At 42.0% G+C, this 25,627-nt stretch overlaps 1 protein-coding gene across 3 annotated transcripts in view; it reads right to left on the bottom strand.

Moving 5' to 3' along the window:
• The window catches only part of KDM7A (lysine demethylase 7A), a 72,387-nt gene extending 48,526 nt beyond the window's left edge, over positions 1 to 23,861 (bottom strand). For 2 of the 3 annotated variants that reach the window (XR_007508692.1, XM_049821742.1), the window contains exon 1: positions 23,587 to 23,860. Coding sequence is in view for 2 of the 3 variants with exons in the window: in XM_049821742.1 (XP_049677699.1) it covers positions 23,587 to 23,705 (119 nt within the window). In the remaining variant the exon portion in view is untranslated. Of the gene's footprint in view, positions 1 to 23,586 lie in introns of all 3 variants that reach the window. The other variant, XM_049821743.1, reaches the window with a different exon arrangement.
• Positions 23,862 to 25,627: the final 1,766 nt, after the last annotated feature.

The following is a 25,627-nucleotide window of genomic DNA, read 5'->3' as shown; positions in this document are numbered from 1 at the left end:
CAGTAAGTGTCAGTACATGCTGCCAAAACAATATACTGAACAGTCTAGCATTCAAAGCGCACCAATGAGCAAATCAAATCTGAAACTGAAGAGCATCTCCCATGTAACTATCAATAAGTACACCATTCTGAATTCTCTATGAACAGATTCAGCTGGTTCTTCTACCTCTCCATTTGCTACATACCACATGAAATTTAGAAATTATATAGCTTTTTTATATACATACTATTTTAAAATCTAAATACAAAATTCAGCTGCCACAGGTCATCACAACTCTTGCAATATTTAGTATCTGTTTTAAGACCAACAACTACAGAAATCATTATTACATGAAAATTCAGCTGACACATAAACAAAAAGGAAGGCAGAAGCAGTCTTTAAAAATACATGCCCCATTTCCTTCTGCTTGTGTTCTCTCTCTTTTTATAGAATAGATGAGTGACTCATAATCCTATGTATAATAAGAAAACTGTTTTAAAATGTACACTCTAAAAGCCCCAAATGAGAAGGCTGGTTTTATACATCCTTAGGAATTCCATTATTTTAGCTAAATTTCTCATTTTTGAACAGCTAAAGATATTTATGTTGGAATGGATCTTGATCCAAGTTTGTACAATTATTCAAGGCAACACAGTGCTCCATGGGAAAACTTCACTTACTCCCTTTCCTTTTTCTTGGTGTTTGATACATTCATCATCACCCCACTCAGAGTATCTTGCTGACTAACAGTAAAAAATTTAAATCAAAGTATAGTAAAAATACCTTCAAGCTTTGACAATTGTCATATTCTGTTTAAGAATGTTAATTTTATTGTCTCTTATAGAATGTTACAGATAGCCTGAAAATAAAGCAGAAATTCTGTTAAGTACTAAACACTTTCTCCAACTTGATTAATTCCATAACCTTTCATGAAGGTACATGGGGTTTTGTGTACAGAGACAGCAGGTGACACTGGAATGGTATTAGAATAGCTGGAACAGCCATTCAAAAAGCAAGCAAACATTTTTGGTCTACTATTTATGCCCTAAACACAGAGCTAACTGGAAAGGCAAAACACTAACTGGGAGATACTGGAAGTGAATCTAGTAGCAGATACCCGACTGATGCAAAGGGCAAGGGGGGTTCCAGAACCTCCAAGAACAAGCATTGCCAAGCATATCAATCATATACACCACCATTACAAGTGACTTTCCTGAGTCCCTTTCCCCAACGCACACAGATGAACCTAACATTAATCAGTCTGGCTACTAGCAAGTAATCAATTACTGTTGTAAGTGCAACTTCAGACCTAGAGCATCAGAGCAAGGTCACCAAGAGGTATCAGAGAGCCTGGAAAGCATTAACATACCCAAACACAGTAACACTCCCAATCCACTAATGTTTTCCTGAATGAAGTATCGTTATTACCCTTCACCTCACCATCCATTTGGACTGAAATGTCTTTAGTGTGTATTACCTAGTTTCTGAATTGCTCATCTCCTGCAGGGAGGCTGTAGACTAATCCTCAGGAATGGTGAAAAGTTTACAGAATTAACAAAATAAAAAATAAAATACAATAATAATTAAAAAAAAAAACAACTGTAAGACACTATGCAAAAATACATCTCTAATTCTCTTCATGAAGGTGGAAGGCGTGAACAGGCCCAACTGTACTTGAAATGGTTCTAGAAGCAGTAGCAAGGTAGAAAAATTTAGTTAAAAATAGACTCCACAATATCAGTCTCTGAGTGGTCAGACTTTCGTAACTTCCCCCAGGTGTCTAGTATCAAGGCAAGGTCAGCAAAAAGTAGTAGAAGAATTGGGCAAGTGCTGGTTTTTTCACATACAAGAACATACCCATCCCTGGCAACTGAAGAAATCCCTTGCTACTCAAAGTTCGAGGAACCAATCCTCCAGACTTAAGTCTCACTAAAAGGTGGATGGTTTTGATTTAGTCTCAAATTTCCATTTGGTTACTTGAGCTATGTAAAAGAAGCAAGTGTAAATCAAAAACAATCAGAAGAGGACTATCTAACATATCTGATAGATACCAATGGACTTCTGCTGTTCTGTAAAGGTAAACTAAAGCTTCTTTCATAAGATGGTGAGAGGGGGGAAAGTCCTGCAGAGGCTGCTCTCTACTGCAGTATTGCTATTAATTTAGAATTTAAGAGATGAGTACAGATAATTCAGTATGACAGATTCAACAACCATTTCACAATTATGCTGGAATGCCTTGTACAAGGAGTTTGCAAACTACCTTTCATCTTTTCCAAGCTTTAAAGTTACTGAAAATTACATTATCCAAGATCCCCCCTATATCCTCCCTGAATAAGCACTATGGGTGATGTTCTTTTTCTTTCTCTACTATCCTATTTCTGGGCAAGAACTTGGCACATCCTCTTCTTCCAAGTCCACCCTTGCAGCAGCACCCACAACCTTTCCTTGCTATGTCTCAGAAAGCACCGCAGGCTTTATCTGTAAAAGGAGAAAAAACTACATGCCTTGACATCCAGTAGGAAAAAAAAAAATCAATAAAAATCCTTACCAGTGGAAAAATACTAGGAGTATTAGAGCTTGTACCCTGTTACTAGGAATGCAGGGCTACAGACAATTACTAGGGGTATAGGCATGTTTCCTATTATCTGACAGAGCAGATCCCCAAAATCCTTTTTCAATTTCCAGTTATCCACAGAAGAGCTGAGAAGACACATAGATACTGAGTCTCTACTGTGTCTTAACAGGATGAAGAAAGGAGTAAGTCAATTCTAGAGGTAGCAAAGATTCATTAGTAACAGGACAGCCTTAATTGCCCCAAAATTTAAGTCACTACCACAGGGTACAGTCTCCATATAATATTAAACTGAATGTTGCTATTGCTGCTGAATAAAGATCCCTCGCTCCTTCCTTCAACTGTCTGACCATGGACTTCCATTTTTTCCTCATACAAGATCTAAACCATCAGGCAGCCATGACACGTCAGTTCAACAAGCTGATCCAAAGGAAAAAAATTAACCACCATTCAACTCACTTTTCCAGATAGGTTTTAGACCCTAACAATAAGATTCCTATAAATAAAAAATAAACAAAATGTTACATGTTATAGTTATATGCAGTTATTTAACAAATATATAACTTAATGTTACTTTCAAGACATGACATTTGAAAATATTCTGTTATTTCATCCCTACACTTTTTTGTCTTTCTAAAAATCTTCGCTAAACAACTCAAGGACAAGAGATGTCTGTTTAGCAACCTTATGGTGACAATATACACATATAAGAAAGAGACTGACACTTGCTTTTTTAGTATCAGGCCTTATTACTGAATGTCAAACCATCACAGATGAGATATATTTCTATTAATATACTGAGCAAATAACTCTTAAGTAGTAGGCAAGTACCATAGCTTTCAGTTTACCTTTATCGAAGCTTTCAGTTTTTCAGTTTACCTCTAAAAAGGTCTACAGTTGCTACTTTCAGTCCTAATCTGTTTGAGTGTAACAAAACCCAAAATACTATTGCATTTATTATTCATGCACATTCTTCTATTGAGAAAGAAAATCGGTATATGCAATTTCTCACTCAAGTAACAGTGTTCTTCACTCCCTCAAAGCACAGAGGCTAAAATAAATAAAATCAGTACGTTACATCTTGTCAAAGAAAGCTCAACTCCACAGAATAGATTCTGACAAGTAGAAAACTAATAGGAAAATTATGATCAATGGAACAAATCTATCAAGTTACATCATGATACAGGTTCAGTTACAGATACAACAAAACCTTCTACCTACATTTAGGGATGTAGCCATGTATTCAACATAATCACCACAGTACCCAAAATCTCAGGGAAACAACACTGACATACGTTACTTGTACACTGATTCTTCCATTCCATAATTCCAGTCCAGTCTTAAAGTGAGTTGATCTGGTTTTGAAACGGAACACATGCTTTTTTCCAAGATCTGGATTTTAAGTACAAGTAGTTCAATTTATTGAAATTGCTAGAATGAAGTTACGAGAGAAAGGGCCATTACTTTTACAAAATACTTTGACATCTGAATATTTGATGTAATCAGCATAATCTTACTTATCATCTACGTTTATGAAAAGATTGTGTGGAGAGCTCATTTTCTATACAATGATTTCATGTAACTATTAGGAATTTAAGCAAAAGACTGTTCAAACTGCAGTCAAAAGAAGTACATGCTCAGGAAATCCAAAGAACTTCACATGCAGAAATCCACACTGAAGTCAAACAACCTTTTCACTACAATGTAAGACTGTTAGGAAGAGACACACAGTCCAGCTAAATTCATAATAGCATTGACCATCATGGATTACATGTAACAGTTTTATGAGAAGTACTTTTCCTAGTGACAATTTCCTGACAAGGCCAAGTTAACATTACCAAAGTACTTCTGATGTATTCCTTCTGTTTAGTATCATCTATTAAGCACATACCCAATTTCTCCCTCTTTCTGATATCAACTGAGATTTCTACTTATTCTTCCCAACCAGACTGATTGCGTCAAGCTGCTTTGAAAGAGTACTTAAAATGTTTTAATTCCTGTCCTTTTAAAATCATTGTTTTTCAGAAATGAAGGTCTGAAGGAGCCTAGATCTTTTAGTGTGGATTTTAGCAAAATAAGCTGCCTCAAGCAGATCCAAAAAATAACATTTAATAAAACTGCAGCAGACCTCAAAACTAAAGACCATGCAGTGACAGCAGAGAGAAAAGGCATTTTCAAAGCAGCAGTGATAGCTGAAGGCCTTATTTCAGTGTGAAACTGATGAGATAAACCAGGGTGATACCAGCAAGTGTATCAAGACATAAGATTTATAGGAAAGAACGAAAGAAAAAAAAAGCATATCGATCTGACCTGAAGAAAATTTTTAGCACTTTAAAACCAGTAATCAGTGTAACCCTTCACACTGGAAGCAAAGCACTCATGCTCAGGAATTCAGAAAGATTCTCTGTAGCAATTCAGACTCCCACTTCTCTCCATTCATTCTCCCAGGGTGGCCAGGCTGACACACCAAAGAAAAGGAGAAACAACAGCCCAATCTTACTTCAAGCACTGTGTCTTGGCGGAGTTGCACCTGCTAGAAGCATGTTGAAGTAAATGAGAGCTATCCTGTCCTTCCCACAACTGCAGGAAAAAGGATTAACATTGGATTTCAAGTAATTCTAGGAATACTGGAGTCCAAATTTATCTGACCACAGCCAACATGAATTTTAGTTCCGGATACAATCCAAAGTCTATAGCAGCTTTGCTTTCCTATTAGGTAGCATGGGCCCTACATACACAAAAGAATACACGTATTAGTTATTTGGTTCAAGGAGAGAGGGCATTGGAAGGGGAAGAAAAAGGACAGAAATTAACTGTCTCCCTATATACTGACAACAAAGGTTTTCCAGGTCTTTAAGAAAGTTTTTCCATGATGTATTTTTATCTCCTCCTCAAGACTCCAAGCCAACAGAAGTTTACCTCTTCCCCTCTAAGATATTCCAGAAGCTAGTAAAAGCCCCTGACACATAACTGCATCTTATTTACATAATTTGCCTTATTTCAATTCCCAGTCAGGGTTATTCTGTTATAAATCTGCTTACAAATGAGAAAAGAAAAAAAATAATCCTAAACTTACAACTAAACAAAAATAAGTACTTTAAAATAATACCTACAAACCACAGAGGCTTTAAAGGCAGAACCGCCGCTCTGTCTTGATTCTATGGAAAGAGAAACAACAACAAAAAAAACACCAAACCACAAAATCTTCAACCCATTTAAAACAGCTGCCATAGCTATCTTGAAAGAGACATCTTAACTGAGTGCCTGTGTGTGGTTGTATTCAAACTACTACCCAAAATTGCTACCATTATTCCCCTAGCAGAAAAAGAAAAAATAAATAGGCTAAGCTCTACTACAGAGATAACAAGAGGGTAGAAAAGGGAAGTCAGTATACAAGTTAATTAAACCTTCACTCATTCATGAATAAAGCAAATATGACAACTGTAATACAGCATATGAAGGCCACTTTTTTACTGAAAGAAGATATAAAATATGAAATGTAAATAAGCTTTTATTTTTTTGGTTATATACTGTCTACACACATTCACTTGCCTCAATGTTGTATTACATTCTTAGTTCATCGTCTTAATCTTCCTCAGTGCCAACTTGCACACAGACTCCTGTTAATTATCACTCTGTCTCTAGCCAACTTAATGCAACATTGCATATGATGTGGTTTTAAGAATTACTGGCATCCCAAGTCCTTTGACCACAAACGACACAAATTTCAGTTCCAGTTCCAGTGTAGTTTCCTATTAAGTAGCAAGGGCCTTCTGTACACAGAATAGACATACTAGTTGCTTGTAAGAGAGAGGGCATTGGAAGGGGAGGAAAGAAGAGAGAAATTAATTGAATCACAAACAGCCTATGAAGACAAACTGAGGTTCAACCCAAAATGACAAACAAATCTTAGGAAGCAATGACATGATATAGCTTGCATCGATCTAACAGCTTGCAGCCACTGGAAGAGGCAGATTACTCATTCCCTTCCAAGCAAGCACTCCCCCTCCTCTTCCCTGCAATGGCCCTGGTACTTGTCTGGTTACAAGGCAACCTGTTTTCACTTGTTTATCCAACGGAAACTAACCTAGCCAGTTTTTTGCCTGTTTACCAAGTTAGCTTACAGCACCATCAGACAACTATCAGAGCCAATCCACGAGAGGGAGTGGGACTATGTAACCTGGAGAGAGGAACATGAGAAGCAGGACTGCCCCTTTTGGCAATGGAAGTTGCCAAAGGAAGTAGGCAGTCAGGCCTACTGTTGACCTTCACCTTCATTATTCACTCATACTCAGAACTACTCCGATCTAATAAATTTCCAATAGCTTACCAACCAGATTGCAGGGAACATCCCTCCCTGCATCTGAAAAACTTCCTAGAATTTAATCATATACCCTGCACAACATGAAAAAGATGTTACTAAGTTGCAGAGATGCATACATTGGCACTAGATACCATAAGTGAACCAAGGTTTTTTAGATAGCACAACATTTAAGATGGTCTTGTTTGACTGCCTTTAGGTATCCCAATCCTCCTTTGATTAAGTGTTTAGTTTTATCAGTTCCTTGAGACCAGTTATCTGTAGCTCCAGCTACGAGAGTAGCTGAGGCAAGTACCAGGCAGACATATGACTTCATGCCACTACCAATACATTATTTGCCTATAAAACACTCTTTCCAGTAATTCACTGAAATACAGCAGTAACTATAACAGTCCAGAAAAACAAACAAGTAACCCAAACAGTTTGAAAGCTACATTTCTAAACCACATCAAACATGGCTTTCCATAAAGCAGGACAAGATAAGAAGGACAGATTTTCAGCTAGATTCCCACCTCCTTGTTTGAGACAAACATGATGACCATTCTCAAGTGTGAAGATATCTACCTGCTCTTAATAAAAGAAGTATCACTTTATGGCAGCTTTTAGGGAAACAACAAGACTTAATGTTTAATGCTTACTCACAGCAGTTTCTGAATTCCAGTATTACCTACACCCAAGTCTCACCAAAAAAATTTATAATAATATTCTTATGTAACAAGTGTCTCTTTAATACTAGGTACTGGGCAAACCACCTCTTTAAGGCGATCTGCACTGTATATTAAAAGCAGTTTTTAATTTATTTAGGAATTTGTTGGTATGTCTTCAGGAGTTCCATTTCCTTCTCAACACGTAGACGCGTTGACTGTTCCTCATCAACGAAGGGCATGGACTGCAGCCTCCTACAGAGAGAGTACTAGCTGGTTATTCCGGTTGCCTAATAAAGATGAGCTGTTTAGAAAGATCAGGTTGCCTAATAAAGAAGAGCTGTTTAAAAAGATCAAGAAGCATGACAAGTACTATCAGTACTGTGTTATTTTATGCAACGCACAGTCCGTAAAGCTTTCGACATCCTGAGTAATACTGTCAGTAGGCACCATCAGACCTGTGTTGTTCTCAAGCACAGTGATAAAAAAAGGTTTGGAGGTGAACAGTAACAAACCCACAATGGCTTCCTAGCTTGAGGGGATTTATTAGGAAGTTAATTACTGTTTTTAAACTGTGCCCCTTCATCAGAAAATGATGTCAGGCATGATTTGAAAATATGACTTTCTGCTAACAACATCAGGCAATACCCTTTTCTGTCTCCCATGTTCTAGCACCAGTAACCAGTATTAGCACAACCTTAAGACTCCGTTGCTGCAAATCCCTTATTCCTGGGTTACTATAGGACTGCATTTTTACAGACCGCAGCAACAGCAAACTTGGCTTCAGCCTGCTTTATACACCTTTTAATTGGCTCCTTACACCAAATACAGTTTATCACCTACCTGGTTTAAAAATTTCTGAAACAGACTGGTTTTAAAGATCTCTTGGAGCCTCCTACTAAGTAGCCTTAACACTCACAGTAGCATTCAGAGTCTCTGCAGCTGTTCCCAAAATGAATCTTTTATTGCCTTCAAAATTCAACTCATTAAATAGGTCTCCTTTAGGAAAGAAAAAAAAAAAAAAAAACAAAGACATTTTTAAAGTCCTCTGCTTCTCAACTGTGTAATTCTTCCTCCAGCCTACAATATTTTTCAGACATTGCTAAGAACTTTTTAGTAAGCAGAGTAATTTCTGCATCTTCTAAGCATAACAGAAAATAATATATGATGGCTCCTATAGCTTTGAAATACCTTACATTTCTAAGGCAAATAGACTCGCAGGCAATAGCAAGTAGAGCCAGATGCTTCATTTCTGAAGAAATCTGAGAGCAAACTGGCTCATCATCTCTAGCTCACCATCCTCATTTCAAACGCAGATGGAGTAGCTGATTACATTAACTTCTATTTAAGCTATGATACAAGCAAACTGTTTCAGATACACAGATAATGAGTTTAAATATCAGATGTTACATTGGCTGGCTGGCAGAGCAGTAAGTAGAATAAGCTCCTTCAATCAACTAGATAATGCCTATAATTTAGAGATCTTTATTGGATTCTCAGCTCTTTATAGAGGTCCAGAGGGGCATACTGGCCAAAACTGCATCCATGCAGTCCATAACATATCAAGAAGTTACTGTTACACATTATTCTATCTACAGAAATCTAACTGTTCAATCCTCTTCAGATGGAATTAATGAAGCACAGTAATTTTCAGACCACGTGGAAACTTCAAATAGTGCAGAACAAAGCTAACTAGAGTTTGGGGGTTAAGTTACATCAGCACGAAGATTTAATTTTATCTGCATCAATTATTTTTATCCTGGATGTAATTTGACATTCTGATTTTAATCTAAAACTCTAACTGAAACCAGTTTTGCTCCTTCATAAGCTATCTAGAGTCATGTATATTATTTGTCAAAGCAGAAATTCACATCTTTTTTTCTAGATTTTACAGGCAAACACTTTTCAGGTAATCTTTACTTCACAGTCTACACTACCCAGCTTCACAGTTTTTAGATGGGGAAAAAGATTTTATCCGTTTATCACTCGATGTATATGCACCTCTTAAAATGCCGCCTTCTTCATAGTGGGCAAAACACCAATAATATTTGAACAAGAATACTCAAAGAAATGCATGAGAAAAGAATGAAGAAAGAAGCAGAGGACCTACTACAAAAGGTCCCCTGGAAATTTACCATTCCTGTAAAAACTACAGGAGACATTATGGTTCATTTATTGTGAAAAATAGAAAATTAATTCTTCAGGAGAAAATTCTGACTCAAGTTTTGCTTAATTGTTTCTATGAGAGAAGACAGGAAGCCTGCCAAAGAGCAACACGTCCAAGTGTTTTATTTTGGGTGTCAATACTACAAGAAGTGATTATATGAAAATGTTTTGATAGAAGCTAAGTAAATTATGTCTTTGCACTTCAAGACTCATTCAAAGTACACATTATTAGAGGTCTTAGGCTTTGTCTGCAAGGGTAATCTGCACCATTACATGCTGGAGGCCAAGTGGCTGGAATGCAGCTCTGCAAGAGAAGGACCTTGTAACCCTGATGGACAAGCTGATCATTACCCAGCAGTCCAACCTCACGGCAATGGCGGCCAACAGCCTCCTGGGCTGCATTAGGAAAACCATTGCCAAAAGGTCAAGGGAGGTGATCTTTCCCCTCTACTCAGCATTGGTGAGGCCACACCTGGAGCGCTGGGTCCAGTTCTGGGATCCCCAGTAGAAGAGACGTGGACATACTGGAGCAAGTCCAGCTAAGTGCCACTAAGATGGTCAAGGAACTACAGCATCCTTCAGATGAGGAGAGGCTGAGAGACCTGCAACCATTCAGCTTGGAGAGGAGGAAGCACGGGGGGATCTTATCAATGTGTGTAAATATCAATACATATCAATTCCCCTGATGGGAAGGGAAGGGTGACAGACTTTGCTCAGTAGTGCCCAGTGACAGGACAAAAGGCCATGGCCACAGATTAAAGCATATTAAATCCACCTGAACACAAAGGGGGGGGGGGGGAAGGATTTATTTACTTTTTAGCTGCTGGAGTGGTCCAACAGTGGAAGAGGTTGCAGAGTCTGCATCTGTGGAGATACTCAGAAACCAAGTGGACACAGTTCTGAGCAGCCTGCTCTAGCTGACCCTGCTTGAGCGGGGGGGGGGGGGGGGGTAGACTAGATGATCTTAAGAGATTCCTTCCAGCCTCAGCAGTTTTGTGATTCTGTGAAAGTTATTTATTAAATCAAAATTTTCTAGATTAATTTGGGTCTATCACTATACTGTTACAAATCTAGTTTAAACCAAAAGTAAGTCTACTAGAGGACTTTTGTTCCACATCAACTGATACTAAGTGGATTAGTTAAAATAGCAAGTACAACAGGATGCAGACTTGGAACGAATAGTTGTAAGGAACAACTACTTTCAATCCAGAGTAGAGAAGAATCAGGGAGAAACTGCAAGAACATGGAGCCGGGGCGGGGGGAAGGGATACATCTATATAAGGGTATTAGGGCAATATCCAAATAGGGAATGCTGGCCCCTGAAGCCCACCTAAATTCAGAAGACAGACAGCTAACCACAGAGGTACCTACACTCACCTGACACCTCACCACTTGACCTGAAAATTCCAAAAGTACCATCTATTCTGCTCACCTTGCACACCCAGCCAGCATGCACCACGTTCCCTGGCATCGAAGCCAGAAGGCAAGCACAGCTGCCATATTTTCAAAGTACTGGGCACTAAAAAATAATTACGAAGTGAAAAGTTATTTTGTTTTTCCAAGTGAGATGGCAGCAGTGTTTATTCAGGTTGTGGGAGCTCAAGCCCACACACCTCAAGGGAATGGTCACCTCCAAGTTACCTTTTATGTAAAGATACTCTTTATCTCCCCCACTTACTCTGCAGAAAAGAATCCAAGAATTACGGCCCCAGAACAGAATGTAACATGACCCAAACATAATCTTCTGGTTAGAGCACTCAGACATTGACAAGATTATCTTGAGTTCTGGTCCCTGCTCCTGACATCCGTGAATACATACATACAGTGAGCATCCATTACAGCACAACTTTTTGCACATCTTAAGACATCCTAATACTTTTTCTTAGTCTTCTGATTTAATAGTGCTTCCTACAGGAGCATAACAGTCTATCCCCTGACTGTGAACGCACTTGTTTTTCTTTAAAAAAAAGGCAGGCTGTCAATTTCTCTAAATATTTCAGGAACTGGTGAGGACTTTACATTTGCCTAGAATCTGACTCATACCTGCCAGACTTTTTGGAGTACAGGTAACACTTAACTGCTGTTGCTTTTCTGGTTTGAAAGTGGTGGTAGTGTTTTGCTTTCCTTTACAACCTCTACTAACATAATCCAAAAGCGCCAAAAAGGTTTTTCTTTAATAATTAGCAAAAAGCAGTAAATACGTCACATGAGAATAATCGTTTACCATGAGTGTTTGTTTCCTAGATAAAGATTTGGAGGTCAATGATCTCTAAAGAGCCTTTAATGAGTTCAATAATTTACTGAATGCAAAGTATGAAGCCATTTTCTTACAATTCAATTACAGAAGAAAAGTTTATTTATCAGTTTGTATTACATAGCATGGGCTATGAAACTAAGTAAAACTAAAAATACTAAGAAAAAATAATCAAGCTATTGGAAGAGTAAGGATTCCCCATCCTTACAATATAATTTGTAGTACATCAATTTAAATATATCTAGAGTCAGCTTTCTTTAAAAAGACAGCTTTTACTTTTAGTAGTTCAAACCATGGAGTTACACAAGACAACCTCAAACTGTGTATTTATCTCCAGAAAATGTAAGAATTAAGACTGGACTTGATGCACCTGATTCAGGTTAGATTCCATTCAGAGAAAGATACAGAAAACTACACTGCAAATTTAAATTAAAGTTGGACATCACTTCTTATTTTCTGCACACTGTAAAGTGGTTTCCATCAAATCAAAAACTCAACCATGCATCTGTATCAGCATCAGCAAGCCTACTGGCTGCATTAGAACTTGGATCTTCCACACTTCACTTCAGAGTGATTGGTCATTGCAACAGATATTTTAGCACAGAGGCTTTCTTTCCACTCACAAATTAATGTTCACATTTAAAACTCCAGACTCTTGCAGTACAAGTTAATATTCTCCAAGTAACCTTTGTTCTGATATCCATTTCCTTCCACATTGTCTTCACTTTCCTGTCCTCTCCCTCCAGCTTTTCACCTAGAAGACCATCTCTTCTCCACTGTGCTGCTTACTCCCTTTGTAGACACCCCACGAGAACAGAAAAATCTCCTCATCTCAGTTCTGATTTTTCAGACACCTGATAACCAGAAGTCTCATTCAGCTGCTTTGTGTCTGCTACAGAGTTTTGAAAAGGAAGTATCTGCTTTACTCCCAGCCTCTTAGCATATAGTCCGTAAGTTTCCAACAATGATCACTTAGAGATTTACAGTTTTTCTTCCAAATGCATATGGGGGTACACATGACGCTGGCAAGCATATTAGGGGATAGAGAACACTTCCTAACAAAAACCTTGTTCCAAAGTATCATGGTGCACAACCTTCATAGAAAGCTGATGAATTTCCCAGAGGCTCAGAGCAATGCATACGTTCACACTGGAAAGAGACTTGTCCAGCTTCCCCAGGTTGGCATTATAAGAAACAGAATTTTATTATACTGTTAACAACTGTTAACAAAAAATCCAGTATATAAAACACATTTACCTGCTACTTCTGTCTCCAAATTCCCCATTAGCCGTACAAAAAAAAAAAAAAAAAAAAAAAAAAACCACAACAGGAAAATAGACTATTCAAAACATTAGTAAATGTGTTACAAAAAGCACGTGATATTTTACTAGTGTTGCCCTGGGATGGTATGGAAAATTGGAGACAGAGGCTTTCCTGCTTCAAGCTGCTATATGGTCCACAAGCAACTCCCTGGGAATTTTCCATGTAGTTTGCATTGGGAACTGACATCATACACTGCAGGGAGGCACTCACTTCCACTCTCAGCACACATGCTCCAAGAGCAGTAAGGAATGCATTGCAATTCACTCTCAGTTACATGATGTAAGTGTACCAGTCCGTGTTTCATGTAAGCTCAGTCCAGACAAACAAAATGTTTGCTCAAAATCATTTCACTGATCATTCAACCGTATTTAAAGGCTAAAGCTTTATTTTCCAGTGCTTTACTACTTTCTCATGATTTTGTCTCATTTCCTTGTCCGCCTCCCCACATAGCATCGCTGTTTAAGACTGTGTGTAGCATCAAAGAAAAAAAGAGAATTAAATGCAGTGCTACCCTATGAAAAACAAAGGTTCAGCCAATTAAGGTAGAGACATGCATTGATGTTCATATGCTGGGGGGGAAGAAAAACAGGCACAAAAGCACTTATGTGCAATAAACAAACAGGATTCTAAAGATACCTGGGATCTATTCCTTAATGTGAGGAAACTACTTCTGAGAAAACACCAGTTGTATGCGAGGCATCTTCGCAAGAAGCAGGTAACGGCACCTCACATTAACAGGTCAAGCACTGGCACCAACAGCGATACATTCCTTTCACCAATATACAAGATCTTGATCTCTCTTATACTACTCAGCATTCAGTACCAGAACTAAGTTGGAGTAAAAAGCTTTATTCTTCTACAAAGTGGAGGGTTTGTGGGTTTTTTTCGTTAGCCAATAAAGTTATTTCCACACTCTGATAAGGGCCAGGAAAGAGAATGCACAGTATGTTCTCACCGGCGATGCTAGCACAGACACCAAATCCAAAAACCAAAACGAAATTAGAATTTGCCCCTACTAGTAAAATATAAAAGCCAAGAGGTAAGTAACACTTGCAGAAGCACTTAAGAGTTACATCTTCACTTCAGAAAATTCTGATCTACTCAAATGATACTCCTAACGCTAGTTCACACCTAAATCCTTCTTACTGGAGTTTCATCATGCTGCAAGCACAAGCCAGCTGACCATGCTGGAAGTATAAGCTACAGCCAAGGCATTTGCTTTCACTCAGTTAAATGAGACACTTTTCAGCAAGGATGCTAGTGCAATCACTCAATACTACTGCTGCCCCATTCATTCTTATGAAGAATAAGAACAACATTCTAAACTACTTCTCCTATATTCATTACATCAGAGCAGCAGCACATTTTACTGCAGCATTAAGAGATTCAAAGTGATGTCCCCAGAGGTCCCAGCAATTCACACAGGAAGGCACAGCATCAGAGGCAGCAAGTTGCTGCTCACCTTTGCATCCCATTCATGTGTCCTCCAGGCAGACGTATACTGTAGTCAGAACTTAACTTGAGGTTTAAGAGACTACATGTGTACACCGTTTTTGTTAACATGTTTTTGGTCCTATCTTACATAAGCAATAGAGCACAGAGAAATACCGAGGACAGCATGCTTGGGCTTGAAGCTGTGGCATGTCAACACAGCATACCATCATGAAATACAAAGGGAAAACACTATCCTAAGAGGTAGACTGGCAACATTTGCCTGGGCACAACATCAGATTAGCATGGCTATCTTGCTTTTGGTACTGTTCCTAGACTGCTCCATATAGTACCTTGCAGCTCACAGATCTGCACATCAGTACTCCCTGAAAGCCATACGTTCAAGTTGCAGTGCCTCATTGCACTTCCGCTTGTTCTTGACACTGAGTTTTGCAAGTCAACAGGATGATGTAATCTTTTAGTGAAAAGATCCAAATATTTTTGTTATTGAAACAAAACTAAAAAATCTGTACCTCGGGCAAGCCAGCTAGAAGTTTTACAAGTACTAATGGGTAATAAAACATAGCAATTTCTTTAGTTGCTCTTCATTTACCCAATTTGGCCTTTGTTTACTGGCCCTCAAACATCAATACCCCAAAAGGAAAATGTCAGTCTATTCAGAAAATACTGCCTGATAAGTGGTAAGAATGACAGATCAGATCAATCCTATCTCCTCAATATCAAAGACTTCATTTCTCAGAAAGTCACCTTTCCTTGCACTCATTTTCATGAATAGTGCTTTAAGAGCCTTTAAGTGAATAAAGCATTAATGTAAATGGAACAAACACAATTAAATTTATGAAATGAATTTCCCAGGCTAGCTGCAATGTCAGCTGACAGTTTCAAATGAAAATAAATAGACTTTGTACCACAATGTATTAAAAATTTAGAACAGTCATCCTCACTCCAGGTGGCTTTTAAGACAGAATGATGTGGGAGGGTTTTTTAAAAAGCTTTCTTGCTTTTGTGGCAAACATCAGCATTTATGCCTGCCTGAGCAACAATGAACTCAATATTTTCAAAAAGAAAGACCAGTTTTAAAGTCTACTTTAGTTAATGCTGAAGTAATGGAGAAAACAGTATTAAATATTAATTCCATTCAAAAGCAGAATTGACCTGAGGAGATGTAACTAGTCACATAAATCCACATTTCCACCATATAGCAGACATCTCAAGACTATTCATACTCCATAGATTGTTAGTTCTGTGTATTCATAAGCTAATGTTACAATACATTAGAAAGGACTGACAAATGAAAAATAGCTTAGCTATTTTAAAAGCTGGTTATTTCACTAAAATATCTCTCCTACATTGATAATAAAGCAATAGCAATGTTCTTAATTGAATTTTCATACTTCAGCAGTGAGACAAATTTAAAACTTATTTCTGTTTTTAAGCCTGCACATTGTACCTATGAAAGTCTTTACTGATTACTCAGAGTTGTTTTGAGACAATGGTATTTTATTTTAAAATTATGTAGGGAAAGTACAAATATTTACATGAAGAGTATGAGTTCATCTTCAACTTGTGCAAAGTGTCATGTAAACAGAATGGAGACACTGTATCACATGATCTTTCAAAAGATGATACAGAAAGTGCACAGAAAACTGCACTGAGAACCTGCTAATGAATATGAAAACTGTCCACAAAAAAAGGCGAGAAACCACAAATGAAGAAAGAAAACAAAATTAATGTGATTTTGCCCACTGGCAGTTAACAGAGTGACACTCCACTGTAAGACTTAATCCATTTTATTGCCATTGTGTTGCTGTAAGAGAACTCAGCACTATAAACAGAGCAAGATAAGTTGAAAATAAAAGGAACGTATTTCATGCTCTGCACTGTAGCACCTAGCAGATATATACAGAAATTAAGCGTAGCACGGAGCAGGCCCCCACCCAGACTTCTCTTACCTCTGTAGTTTGTAGATACAGAAGTCACAAAACAGAGCCTTCTGGAAGCATTTTAAATCTTCAGTCAAATCAAGCATGTATTAAATATAACACAAGGAAAGAAAGATACCAACGTGCTACATAAACATCAACAAATGACATCTTGGAATATGAAATCATCACAAATTAACTAGCTAATAAAAAATTCACTATTAGACAGTTAAATTACACATAGAGACTTAGAATACCTTCATTTGCACAGTCAAGAATGGCCAAAGAAAAAACAATGATACCAAAAATATTGATATAGAACAACTATAACATTACAAAAAATTAAAGGTAGTGTTTAAATCACTAATTCTGAACCTTTGTATCTTGTAACTAACATTGAATAGGCAATAATTAATTTGTACTGTAGAAATTAGAACTATTAGCATTTAACAATTGTTCAGAAACTCACTAGAATCTTGTTGCAATTCTACTTTAAAAAGCTGAATTATGTACCCTTCAGTTCTCTTACATATCTTTATTGGACAATACTTTTTCCTCCTTGTCCTAGTTATTGTGTCGAAATGCATATGCTAAAACTTCTACTATGTTTTATTCCAGAACATCAAATGAAAAAATCTACCACATTACAGGTCTAAAGGAAAGAGCTGTTAACTTTCAAAGTACACATACTTCAAATAAAGCCAGTTTTTCAAGAAAACTGTAAAGAAAAAAAACCTTGTATATATAATTCTACATGTTATTACACAGTTCCAAAAATTGAAGAAATTTGAATACTTACTGCTCTACAGTGCTTATTATGGTAGAATACATCTACTTTAATATATATTAATAAGTCTTCCCACTTCACAGATGGGAACTGAGAAGGAAGAATTGGTTTGCTCAAATGAAGAATATAAAAGGATTGGAAACAGACACCCAATTACACAAGTGCTAGTCTGGCATCCTTATTATTAGTAGTTTCTTCTCAGTTTAACCAAAACTGTTTCAGCTTTTCTATTGTTAGAAGAGCTGAAGTCACTTGAAGTTGTTTAATTCTTTGGCAGAAGACACACAGCTCATTGGACTTAAGCTGAGGCTTCCATTTTACCTCTAAGGAAACAAGGCTAGACCATAGAAAAGCAAGGTTAACAAACACATTCACTTTCCCTTGAGGTCTAAAACACTTCCCTAACATACACCCAGTTGCCACAGGAAGAATTTAAGGCTTATACATGATGAAAGCCAGGAAGTCAGCTCAGGAGCCTCTGGTGCCAGACCAGAGCTCTAGTGACCAGACAAGGATTTGTTGATTCAGTTCTGGCCCCTGAACTTTTACAATTACAAGGCCTTAATTTTCTGTAAACAGAAGGTCTGCACCAGAAGGCATTTGTAAAAGTCTGTCTTTGCAGTCTCCATGTTTCTTGACATGAGCATCACCGAACCTTGTCCTCGAAGTCCCTTGAAGACAGACACAGGAGCTTCGCCCATCTCTGCAAACGGATGATGTTCTGGGGTTGCAACACTGCAGCTGCACTGGAAATGCCTTGCTTGCTATGGACCCCACTAGATTAGCAGATAAGTCTGGGCAGAGGCCATCAGATTAAAAGCAGAGTCATATACGGTGATTGAGACACAAAAACAAAGTTCCACAGAACTGGGTGAGCCATTGATCCCGACGCAGGCAGTGAGGAAGAAAAACAGGCAACTCTTCTGTCTTTTCCCATCTACTATCATCTCCTCTAGCAACACAGTCCTCACTAATATTTTGCAACACTCTGGGACTCATCTTAGCCCTTGATGAGCCTGTTCAGCTCAGTAACCCAACAAAAAGCTAACCCAGCAAAACAATGGGATTTGTCAGTTTTCTGAGCAGAGTTGATTTACCAAACAAGCAGACAAGCACTGAACCAGAAAAAGAGAAATTATAGTAGCATGCAGCCAGGAGTGGGACAGCCTCTTTCAGCAGCAAGGAGCTGGCGAAGCCCATCGTGCAGAACCTCATGTATAAAGCTCCAAAACAAAGAACCAATTCAAGAGAAGTAGTCACTATAGCACGTGCATTTCCTTCTTTTCTCAAGGAGAACGCCTGCCTTCAGAGTACAAACCATTGCATTAAGAGGGACCTGTACCATATAACGTAACAGCTGCAAGAGGGAACCTTGATTTTGAAACTGAGATCAGATTAAGGAGTGGTTGAGAAATTTTATGTTTCTTCAGAGACCAAATGAAGACATGTTCAAATCTATATAACATCAGAAAACCTATGTTCTACATGAACTTAGCTCAGATGCGATTTTGGTGCTGAAATTTTTTTCCATTTGAGAAAAAAGCCTCAAGGCATCTGCAATTTAAATAGTCAGCCTCAAAAGGTACATGAATCACCTTTCTTTTCAAATGATGTTATTAAGTGTTTTTTAATAATGACAAAGCTGTAAAAAACATCAAACACTTAATGCGAAGTTCTATATACCATCAATGAACTGCTCTAGGAAAGGAAAAAAAAAAGTTAATTCTTTTGAGAAGGCTACACAGAATACAGAATTAATCGCGAGAGCAAGAGCTATCAATTTCAAAACAATTCCATATAAATTTAATCAATTTGATTTTGCCATGCAACAGAAGTACGTACATACACACACTACATACAGATTAGTGCTGTTATTTCCTTTATTGCCCTCTAACCTGCTCAAATGAAATGCTGATTTCTGTAAACATAAAATTTTATCAAAGAAAAAGGATTTATGGCTTCTAATTTTAAGTTTCATTTACACAAAACACCAAAGATGCAACTTAGGCAAAGCTGGATGGTCTGTTTTCTTTCTTTCTTCTCCCCGAGGGCGAGACATCAAAGTTGACACTATTATGAAATTTTAGGAAAAATTACTGATTTTGAACAACAAAAAAAAAAATTAAAAAATGATGTATTCCCTTCCTATTCCCTGCTGCTCTGGCTTTGAAGAATAAAACACTTCCCTTGTTTCAAAAAAATCTTTTTTTTTTTTACATAAAAAAATACATTTAAAAGGTTACAGGCATTTTAAAAGGCAGAGACCATTACTGTAATTGACATTCACATGTTTGATAACTTCTTACCCTATTTGTTATTGAGACATGTTAGAAGTTCACTGCATTTTTGCCAACAAACAAAACATCCCTTGGAAAAGTGCTACACGGAAAACTTCATAGGGGCACCTGCATTTTTAATTCTCAGTTTGCCTGACTGACTTCTCCATGCTCCTTTACAATCAGTACAGTACCAGTGCAGCTTTACAGAGCAAACAGCCTTAAAAAGCTAACTCTGCAATCACTTGCTCCTAAAGCATTACTGACATTATGTTGTGCAGACAAAAAAGTGAATTCCATGCTTAAACTTAAGTTTGTTCCGACCTGTCTGAAATCTAGTCTACAAGAACAAGTGACATCTATGCAACGTACAACGATCTAGTCAAGTACAGCTATCATGGACAGAAAAAAAGGACAAAAACTTCAAAGGTGACAATAGGATTTCTGCAGACTCCACAAACACATTTCAAGAACAGAGCTGACTGCAAGATAGGTTTAAAAAACAATATTCTGCGCGTAAGGTTACATACATCACCGTAAAAAACACACACAAGAAAAGACAACAGTATGTAGTTAACCTAATAACTGAGGTAAAGCATCAGAAAAACGAAGGGAGACAGAACAAGAAGTATCATGCTATGATACATATCATTTGAAGATGAAGCCAAGAACTTAAAATAGGTGTCAGGAGCTACTGAACAGATTCAAGAAAAAGTAGAACACTTAGAGCAGCATAAAGGAGTTTTTTCTGCTGCATGCTAACTGGAGTATATCCTAGACAAGCCAGAAAGGGGGAAGCAGCTTAATGTGACATTTTCAGTCAAAGAAGATAAAAAGACCGGGAAAATACAAAAATTATCTAAAATATAAATGGATTTGCCCATCTGAAAGATTTGACAGTTTGTCATATCTGTGTCTCCGTGGTCTCTCCACTCTTGCAACCCATTCAAGAAAGTGACAAGCCTAGAACACCATACAGACACACACATCATGCTCTTTTGTTCAGCAAGAGGTAATTACACAAGACTGTGGCAGGCTGTTAGGCCCACTCATAGAGTAACTAAAACCCAGAATGTAGGTTCACAACCTTGTAAGGCACATCAAAATATTTACTTTTACACAAATATTTGCCAGAAGCAATAAAATGTATATTTGATAATATTAATATCTTGGTAACAGTAAACCAAAATACAGTCATTTGAAGACAGTGCAAGAACACCCAGGAAAAAAAAAAAACCACACATAAAATTTAAAGGGATTAGTACCAATCTGCCAGAACAGACTTTGTACTGCCTCCTGCATATTGCTAAGGTGCTCTCTTGACTATACACCAGAAGGCACCAAAGAGTCCGTCATCCAGTAATACATGCTAGGTATCATGTTAGCACAGCACAGCCTTAAGTAAGCATGGGTTTATATGTTTAACACGAAGTCACATCAATCCCATTCCGGGGGGGGGGGGGGGGGGGCAGGGGAGGAGATCAAGAAAGCACGAAACCAAGAAGTTCAACAAAAACTTCACAATTTAAGAGTATACATGTTATTTCACAAGCTATGTAATGGTCTTCAGATACTGTTAGAGCAAGGGGAAAGGCACTCCCAGAGCGACCACAGCTGGGAGAGGACACCGATCTCCCACAATTCTGTCCCTTAGTCACGAGACTGGGTGAGCATGCAACTAAATCCCAGAGCAACACGGCTGTTGCCAGATCCTGCTGGCTTGCTTACTCTCCGCACTTACAGTTTCAGACTATCAAAGCAGTTCAGTGCCAGCACAGTTTTTCTACCAATTGCATGACAGAGCTCCAGCATAGGAACCACTGTAGATCTTTAAGCAGATCTAGATTTAGGAAGAAAGTTACAGAGTGGTCTGTCCCACCTTTGTATCAGACAGTCAATACTTTCCTCCTCATAACAACTTCAGAAATTAGTTCACTTGTACCCTAGTAATATAGGTGCACAAGACTGGCACTTAAGTTGAGCCTGCACGCGAGCTGAGCGATTGCCAAGACAGAGTGAAAGAGCAACATGCAAATGCAGAAAAATACTTGCAAGAGAGAGAACCTGTAACTGTAGAGAGACCTTCAGACGATGTCTGCACCTTTACTACAAGCAGTGACCAAGTTCTGACAAACTTGTATTAAGATACTGTAATCCAAAAAAGCTGTCGTGCATGTAGCTTCAAACGACAGCGCTGGCAAGAGTAGTAGCAGTCTAGTTAAAAATATTAACGAGGGGTTGTTTTTAAAGGTACGACGATTCTGCTTTGCCAGTTTTTACAGTTTACAAAACCCTTTTCATGGTTTCTATTATACTGTGGTTTGAGTCGAGGGAAAGCTATACAGAAAGAGCGTAACAACCCAACGTACGTACAAGTCAACATCTGAAATACTGCAAGCCTTCCTTTCATCCTAAAACGTGGCAAGGAAAACACCCATGTGTAATAATTACTGTTAAGTAACACCTAGATACGCAACCTACTTTTAGCCAGCGTTTTTCTTTTGCCACGGAGGGGAAGAAAGAAAAAAAATAAATACAGAAAACAAACAAACAAAGCCCAAGAAAAAAACCCACACAACCACCGCTTCTCTGCTGCAAGCGCCGAGGACAAGAGATGAAAGGCAAAGACGGCCGGACCGCCAGCGCGCTGCCGCACGACACCTCTCCCCGACGGGCAGCCCTCCCCGGCGCACCGCTTTGTTCAGCGGCCGGCTGCCCCGGCGAGGTGCAAAGCCCCGGTGCGGTCGCCGGCTTTCCGGGCAACTTCGGGGGCGGCCGGCTCGGCTCGGCTCGGCTGCGCTCCGCTCGGCTCGGCCCGCCCCGGCCGCGCTCCGCCGCCCCGTGCCGGCAGAGGGCGAGGCGGCTGTCTGTCTCGCCGGCAGCCTGTTTTTGTTACACGGGGGGTATTTAAATGTCCTGCTGTCAATCACAAGGCACTTCCTTACACCGCCGCCAGCTCCCCGGTCCGCACGCCGGCGCCGGGGCTCCCCACATAATGGGGGCGGCAACTCGGAGCCCCGCAGCCCCAGCCCGGCCGAGCCGCTTGAGCCGCGGGCCCCCAACTTGCTCCTTTGTTTAACTGCCCGTGAATCCCCCCCACCGCCGCCGCCGCCGCCTCCTCCTCCCCGCAGCCGGGAGGCTGCCGCCGGGCCTTTTATTATTCACACGCTCGCCTCGCACAACACGCGCCGAGTCGGCGGCGGCCGCTCGGGACCGGGGCTGGAAACGTCACCGCGGCGAGAGGAGCGGGGCCACCCTCCTCCGCCTCCCGCCCCCGGCCCTCCCCACGGATCGGCCGCCCGCCCCAACCAAAACGCACGGCGACCCAGGAGCCCGAGCCCGGGCCCGGCCGGGGGAAGAGACCCCCGGCAGCCGGCGCCGTGCCCCCTCCGCACTTCTCCGCCGAGAGACCGCCCTGTCCCGGGAGAGACCCCCCGGGGGAGCGGGGCGAGGCGGGGAGGGGGGGGGTGGGGGGTGGACGCGACGCCTCCCCAAAGCCGGCTCAACTTGAGGGGGCCGGGGAGCCCCGCATCTGTTGCTCTTTCGTAACCGGCCTCCTCCTCCTCCTCCTCCCCCCCCCCCCGCGCCCGGCCGCCTCGCCCGGCCCGGCCGCCCCCTCACCAGCGACGACCCCATGTGCCCAGGGACGGCAGCCCTCGCCGGCACCGGCCACTGCCACCGCCGCGGGGGAAGAGACGGAGCGGACGGGAGCCCGTTCCCCGCCCCGTGCTGCCGCCGCGTCGCCATTGTCCCCCCAGCCGTTACCGGGCGGGGGGTGACTGCCACCGCCTGTGCCCGGCCGACCCGGCGGTCCCGCTCCCCCCCCCCCGCCGCCGCCGCCGCCGCCGCCGCCCCGCGGCGCCCGTCCCCGCGCGGCTCCCGGCGCCTACCTGCCGTGGAACCAGTCCTTGCAGATGTCGCACTCGATCATGAAGCGGCTCACGTCGTAGGGCTCCCGGCACACGCAGTACACGGGGGTCGCGGCGGCTATCGCCGCCGCTCCGGCCATCTTTAAAGAACTCACTGACTGAGGCGCCCGCCCGCTCCCGCTCCCCCTCCCTCCGCCGCGGCCGGCGGCACCAATAACAACAGCGCGCGTGCCAGCCCCACACGCCGCGCGCGCCCCGCCGCCGGCAGGCAGGCACGGGCTGAGGCGGCGCGGGAGCGAGCGAACAACAGCGCGCGGGGGCGCGCGCACGTGCGTCACCCGGCCCCCGCGGAGGCGGGCGGGAGGGGAGGGGAGGGGGGAGAACCGCCCCCCGTCGTCCTCCCCTCTCCCCCCGCCCTCTCTCCTCACAGCCACCGTCCCCGCCGCGCCTGCGCCCCGCGGACCGCTCCGCGCCCCGCTCGTCTCGGCGAGCGGCTGGAACAGAGCGTGCGCGGGGGAGGGAGGTGGAGGGGAGGGGGCGGGGGGAACCCGGCTCCCATTGGGCGCGGGGAGGGGAGCGCACGTGCCGCCGCCCGCCCCTCCCCTCCCGGGAGGCGTGGCGTGGGGAGGCACGCGCTGGCCCTGCCCTTCCCCCCTCCCCCGGGCAAGCGTCACGCGGGGAGGGGGGAGGGGCAGGGTGCCGCGAGGACACGGGCGGCGAGAAGGCGGCGGCGGCGGCGCGCGCGCCGGCTCCCCCTTATGTAACCGCGGCGGCGGAAGCGGCCGAGCGTTGCCGGAGGCGCCCGAAGGCGCCCGAAGGCCGGACTTTGTTGTCGGGCCGCCGGCGCAGGCGCAGAGGCCACCCCCGCTCCGCCGGGCTCGGGCTGACGGCGCCGGTGGGACGGGGCGGTCCGGTCCGGTCCGGCCCGGCCCGGCCTCTCCGCCTCGGTGGGCTCGTCTCGGCTCCTTCCTGAGCAGGGGCCTCCCGCAGACAGCACCGGACCTGGGCGTAGGGGCCGCTGTCCGGGAGCGGCCGGGCGCCGCTTGGTTCTGACGGCGGGAGCCGCGCAGGCCTGCTGCGGGAGGCCGTCCTCTCTCGTTTTAACTTCATTCCGCTCCTGCGGGTTCAGTCGAAGTAGCCGAAGACCACGGCTCACAGAAAGTCAGTGAGGCAGCGCTCCTTCCCGGCGGGTTGTTGAGGAGGCTTTTCCCAGCTCGTCGGTGCGCACACCGCACGCTGAGCGGACGGGCAGCGCTGCTTCGTGCCGGAGGGGTCTCGGGGCAGAGGCACGTCGACCGGCGGCGTGGTGTCCAGGCCGGCCGGTGCTTTCACGCTGTGGAGCTGGGGTCTGCGGTCCGTTACTTCTTGTCAAGGCCTCTGCATACGTTTGCAGCGCTGTTCCATTCCGTGGCGTCGCCCGTTCTTTCAGGACGCAAGAGTAACATCCTTGCACGCGTTGCGCGTCATCAAGGACAAAAATGTAGAGTTTAAAATGGAAATTTTTATTATTTTTTTTCTCCTGCTGGCAGGCAGAGTCTCGAGGACCTCCGGAGATTATGTTGTATAAGGGAATAGGGAGTCACGTCCTCCACACTGAATGCACCAGTTTAAAAGTGAAACAATAAGTACGTTGAAATGCGTGTCACGGTGATCATAACCCTAATAGACTAACGGTGCGTACAGCATTATGAGTTTACATCCCGTGCCCTTAACCACCAGTAGCCACAAAAAAACATACACTGCACGTTTGTTTGGCAGGGGGAAGCTCAGAAGTAAATGTTTCCTTTCCAGGCTGTTACTGTGAAGCTAGCTAATGTTAACATTTATATAAGACAGCAACACGAGATGATGATTTGGCAGCAAATGGGACAGCAAAGAAATGGAAAACAAATAAATCCAGCATGCAGTCTATGTGACTGAATAGAGAATGAAATAGAGAAATATATGAAATGTAAAGGAACTCTTCAAGAAATACCAGATTCTCAGACCAAACCCCGACCTATTTAGAAAGTGCATGCAGTTCTGACCTGCAGGATGTTGTTAGTGGATGTTTCAGTACTCT

This window comes from Accipiter gentilis, chromosome 18, assembly GCF_929443795.1.
Source record: "Accipiter gentilis chromosome 18, bAccGen1.1, whole genome shotgun sequence".
Lineage (NCBI taxonomy): Eukaryota > Metazoa > Chordata > Aves > Accipitriformes > Accipitridae > Astur > Astur gentilis.
The sequence above is the reverse complement of the archived record's forward strand: the minus strand, read 5'-3'. Positions and strand labels throughout refer to the sequence as shown.